This window comes from Varanus komodoensis, unplaced genomic scaffold, assembly GCF_004798865.1.
Source record: "Varanus komodoensis strain SLA01 unplaced genomic scaffold, ASM479886v1 scaffold1, whole genome shotgun sequence".
Lineage (NCBI taxonomy): Eukaryota > Metazoa > Chordata > Lepidosauria > Squamata > Varanidae > Varanus > Varanus komodoensis.
The window spans coordinates 6,626,147-6,654,139 of record NW_025335268.1 but is presented as its reverse complement, the minus strand read 5'-3'; the positions used below and the strand labels follow the sequence as shown (position 1 = coordinate 6,654,139).

At 39.9% G+C, this 27,993-nt stretch overlaps 1 protein-coding gene across 1 annotated transcript; it reads right to left on the bottom strand.

The window, feature by feature from the left end:
- Window positions 1-50: 50 nt before the first annotated feature.
- On the bottom strand, window positions 51-27,888 carry FBXO28 (F-box protein 28). The gene is made up of 5 exons (XM_044433081.1): window positions 27,567-27,888; window positions 13,646-13,755; window positions 6,308-6,446; window positions 5,653-5,848; window positions 51-3,567 (listed from the first exon to the last, which is right to left on the bottom strand). Exons 1-5 carry the CDS (start codon window positions 27,786-27,788, stop codon window positions 3,173-3,175), a joined length of 1,062 nt encoding a protein of 353 aa, XP_044289016.1. The 5' UTR covers window positions 27,789-27,888; the 3' UTR covers window positions 51-3,172.
- Window positions 27,889-27,993: the final 105 nt, after the last annotated feature.

Genomic DNA, 27,993 nt, shown 5'->3' with positions numbered 1-27,993 from the left:
GTGCTTAATTGGGGTTTATCAGATCCCTATTTTTCAAAACAATCAAATAATTCCTTTATTATATGTTTATTTAGATATGAAGGTTGTTCGTTTTTATTCTTGCAATTTGTACATTTTATTTGAATCAAATATAAGAGATTTTGCTAACATTCATCCTGACTTGTTTAAACTTGGCATAAAAAATGAAACATGTAAGGGAAATAGTTGTTTTCAGCCTCCAGCACTTAGATGTGCTAACATGTAACAGTTTTATTTCATTTTGATGTGTATGTACATTTGAATTGTAATGCTGGTATCGTTATTTAAAATTCTGGCCATGATGGAGTTAGAACAACTGGATTCTTTTTCCTAATTTTATATATACCAAAAAACAGTTCCAGCGTGTTTTTAAAAAATCATAGCAAGCAATGAATGCAAAGGAAGATGAATGGACTGCCTACCCTGTCAAATTGTTGGTTACTTAAAATACAAATTTTAGTAAATATGGATTGGCAACTTGTCCTCCAGATGTTTTGACTTATGACTCAAATCATTCCTATTAGCTATGTTGGCTGGAACTGATAGGCAGCTGTAAGCCACAAGTTGACAATCTATACCATAATGACCTGTTCCATTTATGTACAAAAATTATACTCTAGAAGTTTGAACTTTCCAGCTTCCATTCCCTATGTCTAGAGTTCTTTCCCAATTTCAGTTCCCAAAACAGAATAGTACTATTATAAACCAGTAGTAATAGTAGTGTATGAAAGATTAGTGTTAAAGTACATATCTAATCCTGTAGGCTTTTGTCTGCCAAATCCTGACTAGGTATTACTTTTAGTTAGTACAGCAAGTAGCTGACTTTTTATAATAAAGTTAATGCCAAAATTAAATAATGCAACTTCATTTTTCTATATTGGATTAGACTAAAAGGGAAAAATTAGGGGGGAATTGTGATTTTTGCTGAAAGTTTGATGGCAAATTGCTGCTTTCTCCCCACTGCCTCAAGTAAGCACTAGTTACGCCAACGGCTTATGCTAGGGCAACATCACCTAGCACTAAGCTCAGAGGAACACTGGATACTACCAACTATTCCAAACTCATCATGACATAGGGAATGATGGAAAGTATCCAGTTTACCTTTGTTCTCAAGGGATCAACATCATAAACAGACTAGATGATGGAACAAATTAAAACAAAATACATTAAGTTTTGACATATACTGAAGTAATATAATAATAATTGCTGGGAAATCTTCTATTCATTTATGCAGATCTGGAAAGCACCCTGAGTGTTTTCTTAGTAAACGATAGTGATGCTTGCTGGGTTTGGTACAATTGAGTGCCTTAAAATAAGAAACGTTCAAGTGAATGTTTCAAAACTCTTATATTATCCTTGAGACAATTCAGTGTATGCCCACTGCTAAGATACAATAGCCTGCTCCCATTTAAAATAAAACACACACACACAGTTAAAAAGGCCTTAAGATAGTAAAAGAAGAATATACTTTAAAAAATTAAACACTCCAAACTCCTGACATCAATTTGCAATGTTTTGGTTTAGGGAAAACCTATTCCAAATTATTAAACATGGACTTAACAGTCCAGAACAATCTTTAGGAGAGCTTTGTATTTATCTTTGAAAAGTGAAAACAAGAATTAAGCTTCCATTTTAAACAAAGGTACTGCAGCAAAATGCCTGTCAAGAGTGGCCTTTGAACTACCACTCAAATGTAATTTTCTGTTCCCAATTCAATCTTACCAAAAAAGTCCAGTTAGCAATAGCAGATTAAAAGAAAAATGTAACAGTCGCGCAACAGAGCTACATCATTTAGTAACAACAAATTAAACCATGGATAGCAATATTTGTTGAAGGTGAAAAAAATACAACTGGAGGAAAAATCACTGTACATTACAACTTGGAGGCTGTTAAAGTGACAAATCCAGAGACTGTACAGTGCAAGACATGCTTTTCCAGTTACAACTTCAAAAGAGGAGTGCAAAAGAAATTAAAGCTTTTTTTGTCTGAAGTCAATTTACTTATTAGGATAAAGTAAGCTAGAACACAGCATTACAGAGAGATTTTTCCACATAACAGTAAGGTCTTTTTCTCAACACAAACTTTTAAAACTTGAACCATTGCCTTAGCAAGCTGGGGTACTGTAAGAACATAGACCTTTATGTCCAACACTTAATCATCTTTTATCCTTTGAACTGGCATCAGTAGTGTATCATCAGAAACCTACAGGCAAAAGGAACCAACCTCTGAAGTTCTGCTTTAGCTAAGAGTACCTGTGCTATCTACACGCAGCAGAAGCAGCAATACACCTTGGCTTATATACTCTCCTGAAAAAGTGAGACAAAGCAGCCTCACAAGTAAAGAAACAGTAGTGCTGAAAGCATATGCAGCGTCATGGCTGAGGAACCAAGAAACTGCTCTACAAAAAGGTGGGAGAGGCCAACGATTTAACAGCAACTCCAGGCAAATGCTTTACCAAGCTGACTAAGCAATGCATGCATCTCTCCATGCAAGATAAAAATATGGCTCCAGATGCTTAGAAGTAGGGTATGCATTTGTGAAGATTGGACTGAAGTCCCTTGCTTGTTAAATTTACAAAAATATATATAGCCAATACTGTAAGCTTAAGAAGTCATCATTACTTGTTATGCAGACTCTCACATGTATAAACTACTTTTCAGACATTCTAGAGAAGGTCACTTGCAACAAAAAAGTCAACGTTTTTCAGAATGCAAGATTTTTAAAAAGTGGGTCTTTCAAGTGAACAGGACATCTGCTGTTTATCCAATTTTAATTTTCTAGTCAATTAAGTCTGGATTTATTTAAGATGCTCATCCGTGGGAACAGATGCATAAACATAAGTTTCACTTTAATAGTTATCTGCACAGAAAATGGAAATTAACTGTTCAGAACATGATAGAGTAGGTTTGGTTAGTACAAATCTATGGCAAATTAGAATGTTCCTGTGCAGTAAGCCCACTCAAACAGAAGTAGGGTACAGTTGGGGCTGGGTAGGGAAGTAATGTCTTAGCAATCAACGGGAGAGTTGTTCAAGTCTATCGTGTTCTGAAGAACAAGCAGCCGAAATGACACCATGCTGTGAATCGCAGCATCCAGACAACCTGCTTGGGCTACTAAAGCAGTGCGTTCTCCTGGAGGCATCATTATCTCAAAGTTATTTATTATTTCGAAGGCGTTTCGACTTTCTAAGCGAACCTATTGATTCAGTGGCTTTCTTCCGTTTTCTAGGAGCCTCCTCACTTGGTGTTGATCCAGAGGAATTTCCTACTGCACTTTCCATAACTTCTCGCAGTTTGCGTTCGAGCTCAGCCAGTCGGGCGTTCTGCTCACCTATGATCTGGGTTTGCTCAAGCAGTTTCTGATCTTGGTCTTGAAGTTGCTTCTGCTGCTCTTGCACTTTGGTGCGAAGCTCTGAAATTTCACGCCTCAGCACAGTCACACCCGCACCATTGGTTTTAATTTGCTGCTGGAGTTTGGTGACCTCCTGCCTTGATGGATTTTGTTTGGAGAAGAGCTGCATTGTAGTTAAGGCTGCTGAAGGACCTGGAACTGGAGGGAAAGAGATTTAAGTTCTTCCTCCTTAATTTCAGATTCACCTATTTTTGCCTTCAACCCTCCCCATCACAGAAATGCATCCCTGACCTCAGTCCTTCTTCAAAAGCAAAGCTTTTATAAAATGTAGTGATAGCCACCAATTTGGATGCCATTAAGAGGACAGGACAAATTCAGGGAGAAGAAGACTATCAATGGCTTCTCGTCCTAATGGTTATATGCTGCTTCCCATATCAGAGGCAGAATGCCTCTGAAGAGAAATAGTGGGTGCTGTTGTACTCAGGTCCTGCAGGCAGCTTCTGGGTAAACAGAATGATGGACTAGATGAAACCTTAGTCTGATCCAACATGGCTCTTCTTACTTTGTTATGATTTTTGCCCTTGGTCTGAACAGGGCTGCATCCCTGCTATTTAATCTATGACCAAGGCTTGAGAAGTTTTTCTGAGGGTTCTTTTAAAATGCTAACATTCCTACTTAAACGTAAAGAGGAAAATCCCAAGTAGAGGAAGTACTACCCTAGCCTGCAGTCAGTAGAATAGGTTGCCATTGAAGCCTGAATCCTTTTTGACTCTTTAGATGTCATTCCACTGTCTCATTCCAGGCTGGGTATGCTGGAGTGCACCAGTGGTGTTTTGTGAGGAGCTTCTGTGTGGCTGGGTAACAGTCAAATGGGCTAAGACTAATCCAATAGTTCTTTCTCTTGGAAATCACAGCCCCTCTTTCCTGGTGAAGTGTTGATTCTTCACCTACATGATGACATCTCACCAGATATCTTTTGCTATTGGGCAGCATATAAATTAGATAAATAAAAAATAAAACAAATAAATATGGCTCCATGTTTTAAATCTTACAGTCTGAGGATGGCCTGCTGGTAGCACAGGTCATGATGCCTGTGGACATCCACAGCGAGTATCTTTGGGTCTTCAAAAGTGGTAGTTTACACTCTCCGACTGGCCAGCTGAATTAGAACAGCTTGTTATGATGGAGCAAGTATATTCTAATTACAGGGTTAATTTACTATAACCATTTCTATTCTAATTATTGATGTATTATTACAGCAGTTTGATATTCTCTATTATTTGGCTTATTATTTTTCATACTCAATTGCCACTATAGATTAAAAATTCTCATTTTGCGTATACTGTATTCTACCTATATTACACAGTCATTTGTCATGCTCTGTTTCTGATCTCTCTGTTACCTAAAACTTCAATTCCAGACCCAAAGTGGGTAAGAGTTAAATGTGGTAATCCAAATATTATTCTTGGAGGAACCAGGGTTTGGTAGGCTATTAATTTGCAGAACATTTTAATTGCTGACTGTTTTAGGTTTAATTTTCTTTAAAATTCTGACTGGCATTGTAACTAGTAAATTTGGTATTTTAATTGTGATCTTTTAATATTTATCCAATCTGTTATGTTAATGCGTGCTGCTACCTGGTGCCCCTGCTGTGATGGGGATGTTGTATTGTTTTACTGTTTATTGGTATTGATGCTTTATTTATATAGTTTTTATGCTTTGCTATGGTTTTATTATGTAAACTGTCCAGAAAGCCATGAGGCTATTGTGACAGTATACAAAAGTGTTAAAAAAATACACCAATATGGAATTTCATTCATTGGTATAAAGGACATTACTAAGCAAGATGCCTACACAATGCAGGTTATTTTTTCTGACACCACAGAATTGGATTCAAATGATTTCTTCCATTTCCAAAAGGCCTTCAAACTAACAGAGGTTCACACAAACAAAAGGGGGACTTGATTTCCACTAATCCTCTCTACAGCCCCCTCCTGTGGTATTCCAGGGGGTTTTCCCACCTTTCTGAGCAGATTTGGAAAGCACAACAAAAGGCAGAATTGGTAAATACTGTTCCTTGTTACCTAAGAGAATTGAAAGCACTCTTTCTATGAGCAGAATTCTGCTCACAGGATCTCTAGGACCAACCAACAGTTTCAATTTTAAAACATGTTCTGCTTACTGCAGTCTTAAATATTCAACAGAGACTTTTAATCCTTTGTTGTTGTGGAACCATTGATTTCCTGCATAAGGTATAATACCTCAAAAATCTGAAAAGGGTACCTGGAGCTGCTGCAATAAGACGTCCTGATACATCTGAGCCTGGCAATTTCCTTTTAAGAATTGGAACAATCTTCTCATCAAAATATTCCATTGCCATAGATGAAATGTCCCTTAATTCCTGTAGGACTTCATGGGCTCTCTGAGGAGCTTTAGTAGAGTTTACATACCTTAGCACACGATAAATTTCATCAATTACCTAAAACAAATGGGAAAAATTGAACTGTGGCAACTGGCTAGGCTAATGATTCCTATATGTTTCTACTGGGACATGGCTATTTACAGTGTCTTTTAATTTTTTTCAAATCTAATTTAAAGATACTTAAAATGACCCAGAAAACACTTTAGGGGTCAATTACATTTTGTCTGATGTACAGAAACAACACATCTGAGCAATGGGAAATTAGCCAATTTTAATCAACATTTTATTAGGATTTTTAGCTAATATGTTGGCATATCATATGATCAAAGCCCTAGCAACCAAGTTAAGTCAAACTGTTATAACAAAGAAGAGCGGTCTCACACAAGAATGTTTTGATAAGAGACACGGCTACATTATGCCCTTCTATCAATAAGCTCCTCAAAAAAATATTTAGAACTTACGGAAGCTATTTTTTCTATTCCATTATAATATAATACAGCACTTTTTGGAATTTACCTTCCCAGGAATAAAGCAGCAGAGGTTAGAATCCACATACTTCATAAATGTCATATTTAGCAGCGACAACCTTGTTTCTACAGCAGCAAGAATGTCTGCATGGCGAGCTAGTGAGTGATTTCTCCTTTCTGATTCCCGTCTGAAACAAAAAACAAATGAGCAACGGAAGCTCTTAAGTAAAACTGGGGAACTAAATAATTAGCAGGAAAAGCTATGCATCATAGGAAAAGGAAATACTGTTGTCTGGACCCTTGCAGAACAGTCAGATTCTGCCAACAAGCAACTTTGATCCCAAAAATGATGTGTGCTACAGGAAGCAAAACAAAACAACCAATTCTATTGAATATTCTAGTCAAAAACAGCAACTTAATTTCTATCCGCTTCTGTTTGGACAAAGCAATCATCCTATTATTTTTCAAGTAATTTTCCAACATGAACTTGCTTGGTGGGAACATCACTCATAGGCATTCTTCACCTACAGCTCACATCCAAGTAGCCAAAATTCCTTGGTCCCTGTGAGCTTCCAGTCAGAGCTCCAACTGTGGTTTGCAGCAAGACCCACAAAAGGCCGTAGCACTTTGTTCCTAAGCATTTGCCTCTTCCTGAGCTGAGCTTTTTAAGAGGGCAGAAGAACAAGTATGTCCTTAAATGTAGTTTGAGAAACAGCAACTCATTTACTCAACTATCTTTACTCTTATCAGCTGTTTCCCCATTTCCCAATCCCAGATACATACACTTTTTGCCCTCTGAATCGAACATAATGCTTCCTGGCATTACATTCTGATGTTTGCTTCCAGAAGGAGAATTGAATTCTTTAAAGCAATTTAAACTTTTCCACCAAAACAAGAAATTGGCTTGTTTAGCCTCTCAATATGGAACTGCTTTCATTTCAAAGTCTGCCAACTGCTGTCCAAGGTTAGCTTGCTTTTATAACTACTCTTGCATTACCTGAGCAGAGTACTCACAGCAGTTTCATATGTCATGATACTGCTGTAAGAATTTGGACACCAGGAGCATTGCTTAAAGTAGGATTGCAAAACTGGTCAAATTCAGAACCCAAAGATAAAAATGAAAAGATAATTCATTTGAACAGGAATTTTTGCCTTTGCCATCAATTGCTTCTTATATGCCCCAAGAGTTATTGATGTCTATTCTATCAGATGTCTGATTAATTAATTTTTAATTGATTAAACACATTCTGGTCAAGTCAAAAATCCCTTATTATAAATAAAACTGCATATAAAAGCCACATTTAGACTCAAAACAAGACATAGTTTATTGTTGCAAGAAAGCACCAAAGCCAACCTTGGATTTTCAGGCTCCTCCTTTATCTACCTTCATTGCACTTTCAACAAATTGCAGTTTCCCACATCATTGAAATATGGAAAGCTGTGGTTTATGCAAACCACTATCCAGTTAATAAATCAAGGTATTCAACCAAAATGTACACTGTGATAAAAAATGAAAAATGGTATGTTACAAATCACAAATGAAAGCTTCACATTTCTTCTGTATGAAGGAGTGAAGAATGAAGATATAAGTCCAGGGTTTGTTAGCCAAAAATGCACAATTCATGACACCATCTTAGAAGAGGCATTGCCTTTAGTGTGGAAGATGGAACAATCTGGTTCACATGATCACTGCAGCCCACCATGGCTCATTTAAGTCACAGTGAGTTGTGGCACCCACAGATGCCAAGTTCCCAACATGAACCATTGAGAATGGCTTTTTAGGTTTTTACAAACCTCCTCCCAAGAGGCCATGAGTTTAGGGTTCTTAAGGTGGTTAACAAACTACCTCCCAACAGGCCCTAACAAACCATCCTCACCATGTTCAAATGCCACAAGAAGCCACATCTGGTGACAGTAATTCATGTTCTGCAAACTGATCTAATGTCTCTTCTGAGATGAAACCTGCACATTGTTTTAAACTAACCTTTTCTTCCTACGAAAAGAACGCTATTATATGCAAATTTATGCAAATCACTCAACTAAAAATGATCCACTAAGTTTTAACTGGTGATAGCCCTTTGAGACAGCCAGATTATTTTCAGCTGTCCCCCAGAGAAAACACTGGGTTGGGGAATGCTTGGAGTTATAGGATTTTTTTTCTATCAAACCATGTGTAGGACTGCTCCTGAAGTGCACCTGACAAAGCAACAAAGTGGAACATAATCTGGAAATCTCATCATCTCAGGCTCAACTCATTACCCCAAATCAGTGCCTATGTGCAGTTTATAATAGTGCATTTTGGTTTTCTTTGGTTTGGCTCCAGCGTGTGCATTTAAACATCCTTTTCAGGTAACATTGTAATACATTGTGCTGTTATTTTCTAATACAAATAGCACTTGTATCACTGACTTATTACAGGTTCCACTGACTTGGCTAAATCACAGCATTGACTGAATCACAGCTTTAGCCAAAAAAGCAATCCTTGTGTGGGGTTAGATTTTCTGTAACTGAATTAAAACCCCTCTCTTTCCCAACCTCTCTCCCCACCACTCTTGTCCCTGCTCTCACCAGGGTGTCTGGAGGGGGTCACTGCAGAGGATGATGGTTTATGGGACTGCTGGAGGGGGCCAGGGAGGCTCCTTGGCAGCAATGGCAATGATAATGGTGAACCAGGCATGGTATGGATGGCCTTGGGCACTGGCTGGCTTAAAAGGCCTCACAGGGCCTAATCTATCATCTCCTAATATCCCCCTGCCACCCCCTTTTTCCTCACTGCCCCTCTGGATCTTTCCACTGTCCCAAGGAGCGGTACCACCAACTTTGGGAATCACTGATTTAGGAGAAAGCCCCACAACTAAAGGTCACAGAACTGACTGTAAAGGTGGCAGGACCTGCCACAGAAAGGCTTCATTTGAGGATCTAAAACAGTAAGGGTGGGTAAGAAGGGATGCATTCCTTGAAATCCAAATCTCAAAAATCTGCAGTCCTAAAAAACTTATATGGAAAAATGGCTTCATATCAACTTCAAGCTATAGATTCCACAGGAGATGGTACTCCACAAGAAGTGTTAATTTTCTCTCTTAAATGCCACAAACATGAATATCAGCCCTTAGGTACTTGTGGCAGGATATAACATGCTGGGTATGCTATCCTCTACATTCATTGGGTGGGGGGGCCCTTCAGCACACATACCTGGAAATTCAACAGCAGCCTCCTGAACTCTCTGAAGGTCAAGGCATTTTGGAGCAGCATCTCCAGCATGAATTGCAAGGGACTGCCACTTGAAAGAAAGTTAGTGAACACCTGAACAGATGCTACATTAGGTCCCAACCTTAGATTTGATTTTAAAAATTTGTGAAATAATGCACAGAGTTTCAGCATGATTGCTCATTTATGGTAGCTTTTTTAGATGGTTAGAGTGGAACTGTGTTCAAATGTACTGCCTTTTCAGAGACAAAACTGTCTACTGTCTGAAATACACATGTGCTTTGCACTTGGAAAGGATAGATCCACTTGTATTATGAGGAAGGGGCTAGGACTCAGGCCCATTTTTTGATCTTTGCTTTCTGGGCAGAACCCATAATCTTGTACATTTTGGTGTTGAAAAGACCATCACCATCAAAGGGCAAATCCTCTGTGAAGGAACAAACTTTCTGCAATAAAACTGTAGACCTGAGACAAGAGTGATGCTTCAGTGTGTATGCTCTCACCATCACTTTAACATCGCAATGGGCCTGATGTCTTTCCACACTGATCTGCTGGCTGGAAAGACTGGTAACTTTTATCTGGAAAATTCTGGTCAGTTTTAAATGACCATAGAAAAACCCTACCTTCCCTCATAGAATTGTTATTTCTACATTGCAGTCTGGTAGTTTATTATTTATTTATTTAAAGCATTTCTATGCCGCCCCCATCGCAAAAAAGCCTCGGGGCAGCTCACAACTCAAAGATCTAAGGCAGCTGAAGAGTATACCTACCATCCCACCAGACTGAATCTTCAAGCCTTTGTTGTCTTTACATGATGAACGTACTCTGGGAGATCTGCTAATGATGATCAAATTTGGGGAGGGGGGATTTTGAGAAACAGAAACACTGCCCATTTCCTGAATCTAGTATATGTTCTCCAGCCACTTTGAGGTAGCAGTCTTGGATGACAGAGCCTTCCATGACTGCTGCACTGCCTGTTGCAAGGTTGGGAGAAACAGCATCACAAGCAAGTTAACACCTCTGTAAAGAGGGCTCCAAACACTGGACTTTTCACCTGCTGGATGGGCTGTTGACTCTCCCAGCCTAAAAAGTGTGCCTGTCATGGTTGGTTTTCTTCCTCTCCTTCTATACAGGCCAGGTCAATGGATTTATCCATATAACCTTATTATGTTAATACCTAACGGTCAGTATTCAAGACCAATGAAGAGTATTGCAAATGTCAATAACAAAATAGCAGCTTAACCATAAGAAGGTAATTCCAAGCTGGGATGATGAAATGACATTTTCAAGGTGGGTCCTCCTGCTTAAGGACCAAACACTTGGAAAGTCTGACGTTTCTCAGCTGGCCTACTCTCTTTACCTAATGCTGCACCCCAGGTCTGCTTGCTCTGCTTCCCTCCTCATTAGCATGTTCATGAAGCTTTTCCATAATATTTGAAACTGATCAAGTCTCAACAAGCACATGGCTTATCTACGAGTTCCCTGGCAATTCAGGGATTTCAGCTGCCAATTCAAACTCCACCTGCTCTTCTGACTCAGAATCTGTTCCCACACTCCTTAAAGGCTCTTTCATAGGAAGAATGGGCTCAATTCATACACAGGATTTAATTTGAAAAATGAGCAAGATCCTTCTGATGACAAGGCTAGATCACAGGTCCCTACAGCACTGCTGAGGAAAGAAAGTGATGGAGCAGCTGATGAGCAGGGTAGGCTCAGAAGGGTAATCCTTCTCTGTGCTACCAGCTATGCAGCCAGGCAATGCCTCAAAGCCAATGTCCTCAGCAATGGTGGAAGAAGTATGAAAGCGGAATAATGGAAAGGTTGTCTGGCTCAGCTGCTGTCTGGGTTGCGACAACAAAGGATGGTGGTAGCACTGGAGGAGTGGGCAGAAAAATCCTTCTCATGTGGGTGCACAAGAGTCACTGACAGCTCCATGCAATAGTACCTAGGTGAATCCATTCTCAGACAAGAAGACCTGTGATACCTATCGTGCTCACATCTGTACCACTAGATGCTGCAGTAGTCATAATTCCTTGGTAGCAGATTGTCAGATTAGTTGTCCCATTCTGTTATGAGTGATCAGGACTGAGCCCAATGGACCAAAGGGCAGTATTCAATATCTCAACTCTGTTTCGAAGACTGGGAAGCCATCAAGTTGCACAGAGAGATACAGGTGGAGGATTTATTTGTGGTTCTTGAGCTGATGAAATCCTCCTTATCTCCCCTTCCAACTCCAGTGCAAGTGTGACAGGTTCTGGGCTTGGTACCAAAGCATTAATTAGTGGTACTGGAGACTTGTGACAAGGTACCTGCTTTGAAGTGGCTGGAAAAATACGTCTTAGTGATTGTTCTTTCTTTTTTTTCCCTTTTGGCCATCTGATAATCTGAAAACTCATTAAGGATATACATATCAGAACAATGGGGGAAGGGTGCCCACCTAAATTCCTCTTATAGAAGGTTCTCAAAATTAGGATCCATGCAGTACAGATCCCGTATGTGTGATTCACAGAGACCATAAAGACGAATGATGGCTTAAAGATGTTTAAAACAGGTGTGGCTGCCATTCCCAATAGGCAGCCTAATCTTCCTAAGGTAAGTGAGCACTCAGTAGTTTTCCTTTCATCAAAGATTTTCCTGAATTTCACCCCAACCAATTCCTTGTGAACAGGAAAAGATGTTGCACAACTGTGTTCTGTTTTCTCTTCTGCTTTTCCTGATTCTTGTGACTTTTGGAAGGATTTAAATGTTTCAGAGACTATTTGCATAAGTTCACTCCAGTTAGACACAAAGCAGGAACCCAACCTGATTTGCTCACAAAATTATCATATTTGGTATATTAAAATGAAACACAGTTTATTCAGGCAATAATTAAACACTGACTACTTTAAAATGTTTTTAATTTTAATGATGAACAAATCATCTTGAGTCTTATCTTCCTAATGAAGTCATTTTAGATCTGTCAAGAGTACTAAAAAAAGAAGTACTATCCATTTTTCATCTTTCCTAAGATTCCTTACCCATGGAGAAAAGCAGTTCTTTTTTCCAAAGCTTCAAAAAGCCTGGTAATAAATATTTATATCCTGTCTTCTTCCTTTCAAGAAACTCAAGGAAGCTTACACAATTCTCCTCCTCCCCTCAATCTTATCCTCACAACCACAACCCTGCAGCTAAGTTGAGCTGAGCCTGTGACTGGCTCAAAGTAACCCACTCAGCTTCACGGCTGAGTGGGTCTGGAACCCAGATCTCCTAACTACTATACCACACTGACTCTCTGCATATCTAATTTACATGTCAACACATTTCTGATGGGGAGAAAGAGGGCTGAGGTGTGTACAACTGATGAAGGGAAAAGAAAAAAATGTTTTTTAGGTCCAGTTGTATTGATCTGGTGAGGTGGAAACTGATCAGATGCTGGAAGCAATAATGGAGTTTTGATGCAGTACAGTCTGAATGATGAGAGTTAAATTAAAATGGCTGTGAGGAGTGTGAGGGTCTGGATACCTGTAATACAGAAGATCAGTCTGGGGATATCACCCCATTGTGACACCTAGAGTACAATACTGCACCGCTGGAGAATTCACTGTGACAGTATCTTATACTGAAGGTATGTATTCATTTATTATATAAGCTAGTTTAATCCAGAGACATTTTGTAATTGTTTCAAACTCTGTAACCGAACCACAGATGTGCACCTATCTCATTACAGTACACTCATTGAAATCAGTAGGATGTAAAATTGATTTCAATGTGTTTACTCCAGGTAGAAGCATGTGTGGATCCAACCCAATATTTATAATACAGTGCAGGTCACAATTCCCTACACATTTATTACTGGAGCATTCCTTTATATCTTCTCTGAAGGTCGGGGAGAAAGTAATGAAATGGAAAACAGCAGCATAGGCTGAAGCAGAGGCCTGATCATCACAATATTCTAGCCCTGTAACGTCACACAGCAGCATCAAGGAAACTGCAGGAGACAGGGTAATGTATCCTCCATGCTGCATTATATTCAGAGGCTTCACAGCCCTAAATCCTTCTGTCACAAGTTGCGGATACTTTCTTTATCCTTTAAAGATTTGTTTCACAAGCCATTTTAAGAAATGGTGCTTGTATAATCTTCTGTACATACAAATGATCAGTCCAGTATTACTTTTGACCTTCAGCTGTGGAGAGCACATACCTTGGAAGCTGTGCTTTAACCTGTTTCTGGCACAAGTTATGGTATCTTTCCACTTTGAGAAATCCCTGATTCAGCATTCTCTGGCACACCAAGTCCATTCGCTTACAGACCTACATTGAAAATACAAAAGCAAAACATTTGAAGTAGTTAATAAGCTGAGAGCCCCCTTCATGATTAACCAGCTTATGTAAAGCATTCCAAGGTTACACAGAACCATTTGAAATGAAGTTGAGTAACAACTGATAGTGGAAACACAGCTCTTTGCCTTTTCCAAATAATGTGTTCCAAAGCTTCAGTTTTCATCTCATCACCTATAATTCTGGGAAAAAAAGGTTAGCTAAAATTAAAGTGCAACCTTGATAAGGCTTCCTGCTCAAATTTTCTTTGAGAGCCTTCAAAGAGGCTGACATTTTCAATATATCAAGCATACGTTCCTCTCCACAGAGAGAAAATTGGGGTTTTAAAACTACAAAGAAACTACAATTCATACACACTACAAAAATGTATAAAGCTTGAATGTATGTATGTATAAATGTGATAAAGCTTAAAATCCATTAAAAAACTTACAGTTCTATGGGTTGGGAAGAATTCGTTGGTTCATGTACTTCCTACTATATATATATATATATATATATATATATATATATATATATATATATTTTTGGTGAAGAGCAGGAGGTGGTTTCAAAAATCTGATAAGTTACAAGCAAATATATATTTAAGACCAAATGCCTATTTCTAGCAGGGAACTGCCAGGCAGTACTGTCTGTGAAGAGCTTCCAGCCAGGAACGTTCTCTTCCTGAGCCTATTTACCTTTGATCTTGGCACACTGGCAATGAAGATCTGCATCTCTCTGCAGAGAGATCCAAATCTTTATCACTGATGTGCCCTGATAAGGATAAAGACTGGGAGCTTTCTAGAGTTCAGTTTATCAGGTGAACTGTGCAGAAATCTTGGTCTTCATTTCAATTGGGGTACATTACTCGTAGTTAGGGAGGTTTCGACTTCCCTGTGCAGCATGCTACAATGGGAATAAAAACACCCTTCCCTTCGGCTTATCTATATGGATGAACTGAAGGGGACAAACAGGTGTCTCTGTGTGAAAATGTGGGATGAAGCACTCTGAAGATATGCTTTTGGAGCTTTGCATATCTTTTTCATCTTAACTACCATAAATAATTTGGTGTTGTCAAAAAAAAACCTGGTTACCTCTCTATTCACTCCAAATTCCAGATCATTTATTAACAAATTGAAAAGACCTGATCCCAATAAAGATTCCTAGGGAACCCATGGTTTACATCCCTACATTGGGAGAATTGACAATTTATCCTTACTGTTGTCTGCTCTTTAATTAGTTACTGATCCATAAGAGGCACTCTCCATTTACTCAGGTATGTTCATGAGTCTGGCAAGGGACTTCACTGAAAGCATTTTAAAAGCCCGGAAAAACAGGGACTACCAGATCCTGCCTGTCCATATGTTTGTTTATATTCTCAAAGATTTCTAAGATAAGTTTAAAGAGACATGGAACCACTGATCCAGGCTTCAAAATTATGTAGGCTAAATTACATTATGACTGTTTTTATAAAATATAACAGTAAGCTTGAAGCATTTATGTATATCCACAAGTCCTTGGAAAACTTATTTTTTAATCTGTTACTGGATTATGTCAGAGAAGTCTTCAAAACAGTTGCAAAAATAGGTTCTTGGGCAATGCTAAAAACTATTACCAGTTAAACAGTTATGCCATAATCCAAAAACCAGGCAACTCCTTCCATCCTGGGGGCATGGATTCCTCTGGTACCAACCACACCCATGCCAAACCATTTCTGAAACAGACAATTCAAGAGCAACTTGTAACAAGGCATGAAGTCCCATTGGTCATGCACAAGGTTCAACACAAAACAGTTTCTTGAATCCAGCTCCAAAGTGCAACTAGACAACAATTGAGAACCATATTGCCTTTTATAAAGAAATGTAAATATTGCAACATTTCAAGTTACATTTCTCTTTAATTCAGTAGACTGAGTTTCAGAAATATGTGGTTAAACCAGGTTCAGGTGGCACTGAATCTTTCTGGGGTGGGGGCACACTGAAGAGGAGATACAAACATAACGTAGCCTAAATCAATTAAATTACATCAGGGGATAGGGCTTGCAAAAGTGGCCTGGGAATGCAGAAGGGATGAGAACCTTTGGAGACTCCCATATATGGTTTAAACTAGCAATGGGCAAATACAGCAATGGGCAAATACAGCTCAGTTTGAAACCTGGCATGGAAACTACCTTACAAGGGATTTGAGTTATAGTCATTAAAAAAGTTATCTACAGCCTTTGTAATATTGCAAGCAGTGCTTGCCAACTCAGGCCTATCTGCTATGCAAGAGATTGGCTATTAAAACCAAGAATTTAGAAATTAGAAGACTATATATTCTTACAATTTTAAATGACACAAGCTTCAGTGCTCTTCCAGTTTATTGAAGATAACAACTGAATTGGAAGACTAAGGGAAAGCATGACTAACACTGGTTTATTTGCAAAAACTGAGATTTTACAAAGTCCAACTGCTTACATGGCATGGACATGAAATCGAGGTGCCTTAACTTGTCATTTCTATACTTCCTGCTGCATATGTCAGTGGTTTTTTGATTTCGCTAACAGCTTTTCTCCAGTTTCATTAATTATATGTTCATCCCAATTTTCAGATAAACATATTCCGAAGAAAGTTATGTTCTATCAAGAATTAAGATGCAGACTCTGCCCTTAATCTTACAGAGCATAAATGTAACATATGCTCAAAAAAGGAAGTGGAAGGAAAAGGCAACGGTCGGTGGGAGGGAGAAGACTATGCCATAAGAAAGGGCTATTTAGCTGTGGCAGGGTGATCTGTCTGGACTGATATGGTTGCTTGACTACAGGTGGAACAACTTCTGGTGGAAGAAATTGGACAGCATCCTTCCAGAGTCCCAGAGCAGAGTTCTTTCTGATACAAAAGGAAAAAGCAAATTCCCTGTAGCTGTTCTTTCTCAGGCCAGTGCTTCAGACTAGGATGATCCTCCCTTTGGAAACTGCAGATATTGCATAGGACTGCAGCCTAAAATGGTAACTCTTCTATAATTTTGTACTTTCATTCTCATAGCGCATTGGAGTAGGTAGTTTTTAGTTTAGACATTACAGAAGCAACCCTAGGAGGAGGAATTTGACAACAAAGGAATAATGCAAAGGAATAAGTAACTTGGGTGCAGCACCACATCCTTGCAATTCACGGGTTAATTAAACAACATTAGGGTGCCATGACATATGAACATGGTCTTTAGTGCTCTTGAAAGGCTTACAATAATCATAGCTCTGCCTTCTCCTCATATTTCGAAGCATATGGCAGAGATGTGTTGAGATGATGTCAATACTTAATGTTAAGATTCTCCACTTACTACATGTAAGTAATTCCTTGATGGAAGAATTATATAGCAAGTGATGGTACTGACATCTAGTGACAAAGTAGAACATTGCAGTTACAAGTCAAAGTTTTGCCAGAAGCTTGGAAGGAATCAAGATGGGATTCCTGAGACCAAGGTTATGTAATTCATTCATAAATACTTTTGAGTAAGGCTAAGTAGACAGGCAGCCAACTACACAGAGTGATGGCTGAATGTTAAGGGAGATAAATCATAAGTAAAAAAATAAGATCTTCAAAAACTAATTTCCAAAGTGAAACAATAAAATGGCAGCAGGAGGAGTAAGACAGGGAAAGTGCCGCACACTGCAGCAAGTGAAAGCAACTGATGAAACTAAGCTGCACCTTCTGGGTATATTGGGTGGGGTGTCACAAGGGGCCAGGCTCATGGTAAGTGTTAAAAGCCCTGTCATCTTGAGTGCACACAAGATGGCACTACTAAAATATCATTTCAAGAGGATTTGCCCTACTTTTTAAAATTTAGATGAAATATGTAGAATGTATGAGAAATAATCGCATGTGCTCTTATATAGTACCTCTGTTAAAGCCACACACAAAACACTTTTGCGACCGTTAAAGAGAAGTCACTGAAGATGCCAACTAATTATGCTGCAACTTGGGGAAAATTCCAAGGCAATGTGTGGAAGTCAGTAGGAAAGATACTGAGAAGATGATCATAGAAATATGTGGTGTACCCATATCTGGAATTTTGTGTGCAAGTTTGTCACATGAAGCACATTACAAAACCAGGAAGGGTACGTATGGAACCCCAGGGTAATCCTGTGCAAGATAAATTGGTCAGAGCTTCTAGAAGGGTGGTGGCATTAATTGGACAATGCCAACCAATTTATTATGGCTTGAACTGTCCTAGACAGTCTATCACCATCAAATGCATGAAATGAACATGCACTTTGATGGAGACTACTGCTTAAGAAAAGCTGAAACAGATAACTCTTCAGGCTTTTTATTTATCTGAGAGGTCCATGAATGACCTGCTGTATGAATAGAGAAAAATTCACTTTAGATAGCTGGTGACCATCCAGTGAAACAAACCACCTGGCAACAAATATAATTCAGTAAGGAAACACGCCATGCAATATGTAACTTATGGAGTTTATTGCCACGGGATGTTGTCTCTTCACCAGTTCCATAATTTCTTAACATGAAATTAATTAGTTAAGGTTAAGTACTAGTTAAAATTGCTGGAAATAGAACCTAAATGGTATATACTGCCAATTACCAGATATACTTCCCCAGGGCAGTGACCAACCAAATGCAGTAAACAAGAGTGATGGACTTTGGAACTGATGCTGCAGGGTAAATGTTATACTGTTATGGTATCTTCATTACTTATATATGAGACATATCTTTTCACTCTGGCTTTTCCAGAGTGATCCCTCCCCGCATTTCACTTTCCTTCCTAGTGTGCCTCACTTTGCAGTACGCCTTTTTTAAATCAGGTTATAAGCCTACATGAAATGCCTGGTTATTTTAATCCTATGCTCACTTGCTTGAAAGTAAGCTTCACCAAATACAAAAGGCCTTACTTCTAAATGAACATGCATGGGATTACACTGTAAATTTCATTAATTCAGCAAGTAGTTTTAGGTGCTTTAAATTAAATTACAGAAGTGAGGCTGCAATCCCATGTATGTTTAGACAGAAATAAGTCCTATATCTCTCAGCATTCCTCTGGCAGAATAGCTTGATAATGCTGTCAGTTTGCAATGAGTTGTACATAGTAATGTCAAGACTGTACACCCCAATATCAAGTTTAAGGCATGTCTCCTTCTCATTCTACTGCCTTCCTATTTGCAGTTGCCCTATCTTAATGAGTAGTTCCAAGGAAAAGTTTAAATACCAATCCCTAAAATAGCCAAATGGTACCAGCTTGATAGGTTTAGACATTTCCCAGACAATAATACCAACAAGCAACCCATACTAATTAAGACTTCTTATTTCTGGTATCACATGGACAACTTAAACATATTTTTTTTAAAATCTGGTTAAGAAAAAATGTTTTTTTTTTAAATCCCTAGACAGCACAACTAAAGATCGTCTTACAGTGCTGAGAATTATACTATTAACAGTTGAATTTCTGGAGAAGATACCATAGGAAACAAATAAATATGTCAATATTAGCCAGTGTGGGTGGGCCAAGCAGAGACTATACTCTTCACTCGTAATTATGAAAGGTTTAAAAAGAAGTGGTCAGCAGACTCTGCTACCTAAAGACAGAATAATAACTTTACCACTATAGGTATTTTTGAAGATGAAATACCTTATCTTCATATTCCACTGACTTCCTCCTCTTCAGTTTTCACAGTTACAAAAGAAACTGGACTCAACTGCTGGTTCAGTGACAAGCCTTTTAGCCCCAGGAGGCAGACAGGGCATGCTGGGCAGAGGGACTGCAAATGTAACAGGCAAAAGTACCACTTTCTTATATTTACCAGGAGCCCCTAGCAACTGAAGAACATAAGAAAAGCCATGCAGGATCAAGCCAAAAGTCCATCTTGTCCAGTACTCTGTATACCTGGTGGCAAACCAGCTGTTCAAAGGATCTCTCAAGCAGGATGGGTGCAGGACCTCCATCTGCCCAAGCTCCTCAGCAACTGGTGGATGCAGGCAATCCACCTCTGGTAAAGAAGGTAGAACATAGCCAGCAAGGTTGGTAGCCACTGATAGTCACCACCTCCATTAAACCTAATCACCATCCAAACTGGTGGTCATCACCACTCCCTGTGACAGCAAATTCCACAGTTTAACTACATTTTGTGTGAAGAAGTAACTCATTGTATCTGGCCTAAACCTCCCACCAATCAGCTTCACAGGATGACAGGAAGTGTGGAAGCACCAAGGATTTGTATAAGCAAGTTAGATTTTTGGCAGTTAAATTTTCTGTTCTGTTCCTAATGATGCCTAACATGGAGTTTGCCTTCTTCACAGCAGCTGAGCACTGGGTTGACATGTTCATCAAGCTGCCACCACTACCCCAAGATCCCTTTCTCACTCAATCATGGCTAGTTCAGGTCCCATTAGTGAACTGAATTAGTGAAGTTGGGATTTTTTTACCCCAACATACATTATTCTACACTTGCTTATATTAAACTGCATTTGCCATTTTGATGCTATTTTCCCAGCTTGGAGAGATCCCTTTGGAGCTCATCAGAGTCCCTTTTGGTTTTAACCACCCTAAAAAGTTTAGTGTCATTAGAAAACTTGGCCACCTCACTACTTACTCCTAATTTCAGATCATCTATGAACAGAATGTATTAGCAATGGTGCTAATGCAGAACGCTGTGGGACTCCACTGGTGACATCTCTCTGCTGAGAGAACTTACCATTTATTCCCACCCTGTCTTCTGTTCTTTAACAAGTTAGTGATCCATAAGGAGAGCCTCCTTTATTCCATGACTGCTGTTGCTCAGAAGCCTTTGGTGAGGAAATTTGTCGAAAGCCCTTTGGAAGTCCAACTAAAAAAAAAAGTCTACTGATTTGTTCTTGTCTATGTGATATTGACACCTTTTAAGAACTCCAATAGCTAAGTAAGACAAGACTTCCTCTTACAGAAGCCATGCTGTTTTTTTTTTTTAAAGCAGGGCTTATCTCTAATATTGCTTTCAGGAAGTTTACCCAGAACAGATGTTAAGCTAACTGGTCTGGCATTTCTTCGATCCCCTTTTAAAAAACTGGTGTTACATTGGGCATTCTCCAATTCTCTAGTACAAGGGCTAATTTTAGGGACATGTTAAATATTTGGTAAGGAGGCCAGCAATTTCATGCTTAAGTTCTTTGATAATTCTAAGAGATGCTGAGCACAACATGGCAACAGTAAGTCCTAGACGTCCCCAGCCTTAAATGTTGCTTGGAGGATAACTGCTACTTAGTCCAGGCAAGCAGAAATCACAAAGCTACATTAACTGCTTTGATCTAGCATAAGTAAGACTGCCACCTCCACCTCCTCTTCCCCCTATATTGTTTAGCATTTGAAACATGGACCTCCTTGCTCTAACCAATACTCTAGCCCAGTTCTTAGAAAGAAGTTGGGAATGTGAACAGAATTTGGCAGAGCCTATAATTTTACTAATGGCCAGAGAGTCTCAAATTCTTGCTTCCTGCTATATCTATAGCAACTGCTCTCCATTGAATAGATGACAGTGAGCCAGTCAGCCTGGAGCCATTTGGAAAGAGGTACACTCTGTTGCTGATGTTTGCTGGCACAATCCTGTATTATTTGAATTTTGTTGTGACTTAAGCTAAGATTCCACCAGATAATTTAGCTCTATTCACATTTATTTACTTACTTACTTACACCCTGCCTTTCCTTAGGAAGAGCTCAGAACTCTTGAATGTGACCACCACTCCATTTTTTAATGAAGCTACTATTATCAGTCTTTCTGTTAGTCAAGAAAAAAATAGGTAGAAATCATGCCAGTCTTCATACCTGCAAAAATTCTGACATATTATTCTGTTCAAGCATTGCAGCTTCCATTAGCTAAGCCTGTCATCTCAAAAGAAAGACATATACAAGTGCTAGATACAAGTGCATCTTCCATTGATTTTAGTACATCTGGTGACATTTTGGATTTTTCAACCTGCTTCAGAACTATCAAGTGAAGACTGCAATTAAAAAGGCATCTCAAAGAGGACTGTTATGCTATCCTCTCTTCTTACAGTTCATCCAAACAAAAGAAAATGTGAAGAGGCTCTCTGAAATTGAGAATGGTATTAGCTTTCAAGCATAATATCAGAATGGTATTAGCTTTCAGGTTTATTTCTATATATTTGTCTGCTTGACTGTTACATTGTTACATGTGCTGTTGTGAGTAGTAAGATGAAAATCAAAATTCTGAAGAAGAAATAATCAAAGCAGAACACCTAATGCTATTCTGTCATGTATCTATTCCTCTGATGAGAAGCTGCCTGAAACTGCACATGTAACGATTTACCTGTAACTGATCATTTACTTTTTTACTATTCCTTATTTCTTTCTTTGTTTTTACGTTTATATATCACTCCCATAGCCCTTCAGGGATCTCTCAGTGGTATACAGTCTTACCTGACATTATTGACTCTTCACCATAAGAGACAGCCAAATACCTAGTGCAGGCTATGTTTAATGACAGGAATGTAATTTTCTGCACTTTGGTAGAAGATGGAAGTCTACAAGTACTACCTCAACTCAACATTTTAACTAAGGTCATGCTCAACTAATAGCATGGTCTGAATTCTCTGGGCAGGATACCATTAGGTGGGCAGAATCATGGCCAACAGTGAAAATCTGTTGGAAATACAAGACAGCAGTACCCAGAGTTACACAAATGCAAGGTCTCTATAATGGTCTATTGCTCTCCACAGAGACAGTTCAGAAATGAGATAAATGGAGGAATGGTAAGCTTAGGCATCCTTTTATGCAACCCTGGTAGAATCTATTCTTATACTGGAGGGACATCATGCCTCCAAAGCACATTTTGCTTCTGTCACTTCAATGACATAGACAGTAAGAAAGGATTGTACCAGGCATACATATACATCACACCACGGAAGCAACAAACAGATGGGACTGCATAACTCATCTGCCTCAAACAAGAGAGTACAAGTATTAGGAAAGGAAGCTAACTGAATAATTGTAGAATATTGAATCTTTTAGCCAACTAAGTATATCAGATTTTCATAACACACCATGAACACAGTTCACTCTACACTATTAGAACAATGAGTTTCTGAAGCAGAAAAGAATCTTACTAGGGACCCTTCTTGTCAATTGCTACATATACAGTCAAAATGGGTAGAGCGTATTTTGTTACTTAGCTACATCAGTTTGATGCCTGTGGTGCACAAACACATTAGCAGGTCAAGAGAAGAGAGGTTTTGGCACCTGCTTTACAAGGTCAAGTAGAGGCCCATTGTAACTTTCTTACAGTGTTTTAATAGTTTACCCAACCTAGTTTTTAAATATCACAGTGATAATCACAACAGGAGTTCATTAGCAAGAAAAGAGAGAATCCAGCTAAAGCAATTCCAGCAATGATATTTGCAGTAATTCTGGCTGCAATCCTAAATTCATTTACCTGAAAAAAAATCCTCAGAGAACAGAATGAAACTTTCTTCAGAGTAAACACATAACTTAGGAAACATCACTCCACCCCAAAAATGAATAGAATGTGTGACAAAGGCAATTATGCTCATTTTCCTCTTCCAGTTTAGCATCTGGAACCAAGTTAGATACATGCATATAACTGTTTTTCTACTGGGCTACAAAGCTATTCCCCTTCATGGATCACTGCCTTGTCGTGGCGAAGGGGCTTGCATAGCTCAATGAAGCTATGAGCTATGCCATGCAGGGCCACCCAAGACGGACAGGTCATAGCAGAGAGTTCTGACAAAAAGTGATCCACTGAAGAAGGAAATGGCAACCCGCTCCAGTATCTTTGCCATGAAAACCCCATGTACAGTACCAAAAGGCAAAAAGATAAGACACCGGAAGATGAGCCCCTCAGGTCGGAAGGTGTCCAATATGCTACTGGGGAAGAGCAGAGGGCTAATACTTGTAGAGCCAGAAAGAATGAAGCAACTGGGTCAAAGCCAAAAGGACACACAGTTGCGGATGTATTTGGTGGTGAAAGGAAAGTCCGATGCTGTAAAGATCTATACTCCACAGGAACCTGGAATGTAAGATCTATGAATCAAGGCAAGCTGGACGTGGTCAAACAAGAGATGACAAGACTGAACATCGACATCTTAGGAATCAGTGAACTAAAATGGCCAGGAATGGGTGAATTTAATTCAGATGACCATCAGGTATACTACTGCGGGCAAGAATCCCTCAGAAGAAATGGAGTAGCCTTCATAGTCAATAAAAGAGTAGGAAAAGCAGTACTGGGATACTATCTCCAAAATGACAGAATGATCTCAGTTCAAATCCAAGGCAAACCATTCAACATCACAGTAGTCCAAGTCTGTGCCCCAACCACTGGTGCTGAAGAGGCTGAAGTTGACCGGTTCTATGAAGGCCTACAACACCTTCTAGTCACCAAAAAATGATGTCCTTATCATCATGGGGGATTGGAATGCTAAAGTGGGAAGCCAAAAGATAACTGGAATAACAGGCAAGTTTGGCTTGGAGTACGAAATGAAGCAGGGCACAGGCTGGTAGAATTTTGTCAAGAGAATACAATGGTCATAGCAAACACTCTTTTCCAACAATCCAAGAGATGACTCTACACATGGACATCACCAGACGGTCAACCCAGAAATTAAACTGACTATGTGCTCTGCAGCCAAAGATGGAGAAGCTCTATACACTCAGTAAAAACTAGACCAGGAGCTGACTGTGGCTCAGATCATGAGCTTCTTGTTGCAAAATTTAGGCTTAAATTGAAGAAAGTAGGGAAAAGCACTAGGCCACTCAGGTATGACCTAAATCATATCCCTGATGAATATACAGTAGAGAAGACAAATAGATTTAAGGAATTAGATCTGATAGACAGAGTGCCTGAAGAACTATAGACAGAGGTTCGCAACATTGTACAAGAGGTAGCACCTAAAACCATCCCAAAGAAAAAGAAATGCAAGAAAGCAAAATGGCTGTCTGAGGAAGCTTTACAAATAGCTAAGGAAAGAAGGGAAGCAAAAGGCAAGGGAGAAAGAAAAAGATACACCCAATTGAATGCAGAATTCCAGAGAATAGCTAGAAGATATAAGAATGCCTTCTTAAATGAAAAGTGCAGAGAAATAGAAGAAAACAATAGAATAGGGAGAAAAGAAAATTGGGAGAAATGAAGGGAAAGTTTCATGCAAAGATGGGCATGATAAAAGACCAAAATGGCAGGAACCTAACAGAGGCAGAAGAGATTAAGAAAAGATGGCAAGATTACACAGAAGAACTATAAAAGAAAGAGCTTAACATCCCTGATAACCACGATCGAGTGGTCACTAACCTTGAGCCAGACATCCCGGAATGTGAAGTCAAATGGGCCTTAGGAAGTCTGAGCAACAACAAAGTTACTGGAGGAGACAGTATTCCAGCTGAGCTATTCAAAATCTTAAAAGACGATGCAGTAAAAGTGCTACACTCAATATGCCAGCTAATTTGGAAAACTCAACAGTGGCCACAGCATTGAAAAAGGTCAGTTTACATTCCAGTCCCAAAGAAGGGCAATGCCAAAGAATTTTCAAACTACCGCACCACTGCACTCATTTCACATGCTAGCAAAGTTATGCTCAAAATCCTATATATGGCTGTGATAGTTGGGCCATAAGGAAGGCTGAGTGCAGAAGAATTGAGGCCTTTGAATACTTTGGTCACCTAATGAGAAGGAAGAACTCGCTGGAGAAGAGCCTAATTGAAGGCAAAAGAAGAAGGGGAAGGCAGAAATTGAGGTGGCTAGATGGAATCACAGAAGTAGTTGGCGTGAGCCTAAATGGACTCTGGGGGATGGCGGAGGACAGGAAGGCCTGGAGAAATGTTGTCCATGGGGTTGCGATGGCCCGACATGACTTCGTGACTAACAACAACAGCAACAATGCTATTTGATGCAGAAACAATAAAAATGGAAACTGAAAAGTGGAAATATTCTTCACAGCTGGACAGATTGTAAAGCTGTGACAATCTAGTTATGTGTTTATTAGACTGTCTGTAGTCGAGGCATATGAATAAGAAAAAAGAAAGAAAACCAACTTCTGACATAATTAAACAAATATATCATCACACATATGCCAGTCAGCTACATGGTTTTCCACATAAAGGTGTCTTACAGTACATTTGTATGCATAGTCTAACCAGAAAATGTTTTAGAGTTTAACTATGCTTACTCTAGAGTAAGTGGGTATGGGATTGCCACCCAAAATACCAAAACTTGGGAATAATTCCCTCTGATGAATGTGGGGCTCATTTGTGAGTAATTTTCCAAGCATTGCACTGTTAATCTTTCTTCTGCAAGGCAAAAATCCTTACAACAGCTTTATAAAGAAAAAGCTAGGTGCTTATTCATGCATAGGCACATACATAGGTACATATGTTACCTATGGGGAAACACACACTTAGGGGAAAACACTGAGCACCAGGCTGGGTTAGGTAGTAACAATCCCGAGAAGCTTTCAGATAATATTTACAGCAAGAGCACAAACAGCTGTACACATTTTCCAAGCATTTTTAAAAGTCTTACATAAACACATAATAGAAATATTTTACCGTTCATTTTCAACTACCCTTACAATGTGACTAAACAAGAACAGCTATTTTAGGAGAATGATGTAAGCCTTAGAATAATCTATCTCTAGTTCATTTTTCTCAGATTCTAGAACAGCATTCTACAACCTGGTGTCTTCCAGATGTATTTGACTACAGTTTCCCTAATTCCCCAGTCAGCATATAGGAACTGCAGTCTAACCATCAGGAGGATACCAGGTCTGGAAGGCTGCTCTAGAAAAACTCACTGCATTCAGGCCTCCTGCTCCTGTAACAAATAGCCATGTGAAGAAATGCTCCTATAATTCCACATATTTACTCCCCCTCCACCTCATGAATGCTCTCCATCAGATGTACTTTCTGTACAAAGATCAACCTTCTCCAAGCTGAGATTCTCCAGTTGTGTTGGAGTACAATTCCCAACGTTTGCAGCCAAGCTGTCTTAGATGAATTTGAGATTGTTAGAATTAGTTGTCTCTAATTCTTCAAAATTTTAATAGCATACATTTCAAAATTATTCCTCCAAAAGTTCTCTACACACTAAAAAGCAAATCCAAATGGACATGAACAGTTCTGGACACATTTCTATAAAAGGATATGGTGATCCAAAATATCAACAAAAGATATTGCTACAAAGAGATATTGTGATCCAAATTCAAAATACATGAAGTATCTTGGTGGGGGGTGAAGGCAGGGTAATAGTAAAGACTGGAAAAATGAGTTCAAAGAGATTCTTAAGAAGATGAACGTATGTCTGCAGAGACCTCATTCCCAATGCTTTCCGATCAAACGTTAAGTCCATGCGTTAAAGGTGGAAGAACGGAGATAACAGAGCTCTGTCGCAAAGGGACTGCGACATGTAGCCCTTCTCCTTTCCCTCTTCTCGCAAACTCGAATCTCCCAACGAGAAATTGGGTGCTTGATTAGAAACCCGACTTCGGGGAAAGGGAGCCCAGAGGTCATCCAGTTCGACCATCGGCTATACAGCACTACCACCCTACCCCCGCTCTCCTCAGCGCAGTGGCCACTAAACGTCCAGCGAGGGAAGAGAGGCATTTGGAGGAAAGGAAAATCCAGATTCCGATTCGGTTCTGTCCGAGCGGAAATACTTGTAATAGCCGGCGGCGGGGTGTGGGGAGAGATGGAAGGTGAGGCCGACGGGTATTTCCCGCTCCCCGACGACTCGCGAGCCACCCCCACCCAACGCAAGCCCGAGTCGCCGCTTCTTCCCCGCGCTAGCCCCTTCCTCTCCTCCCGGCGACCCGGCCCCTCACCAGGCGGAGCTGGCTTGTCTCGTCGTAGGACAGGAAGCTGAGGATGCTCTCGATGGCCACAATGGGCAGCCCCACCAGCGTGTTGCTCTGCGGGAGCTGCTCCAGGGTTTGCGCATCCCCCCGAGGCTGGGGCAGAGGCGGAGGCGAGAGCAGCGAGGAGTCCATGGCGCCTCCTTCCCCCTCCGTCAGGATACGCTCAGCCGCCGCCGCCGCCGCCGCCATCTTGGGGCCTTTCCCCTTCCTCGGCTCCGGGAGGGGGCACTTCCTGCGGCGGCGTTCCCGCCTCCTTCTCTGGCTGGACCCTTAAAGAGACAGCCGCTCCTCGGTGAGGGTCTCCGCCGCTCGCCCTTCCTCACTTTCCCCCGAGGGGGCTCGGAGGAGGTCTGTTCGGTGTACTCCTTGCTTGGAAGCCCCAGTCACGCACACT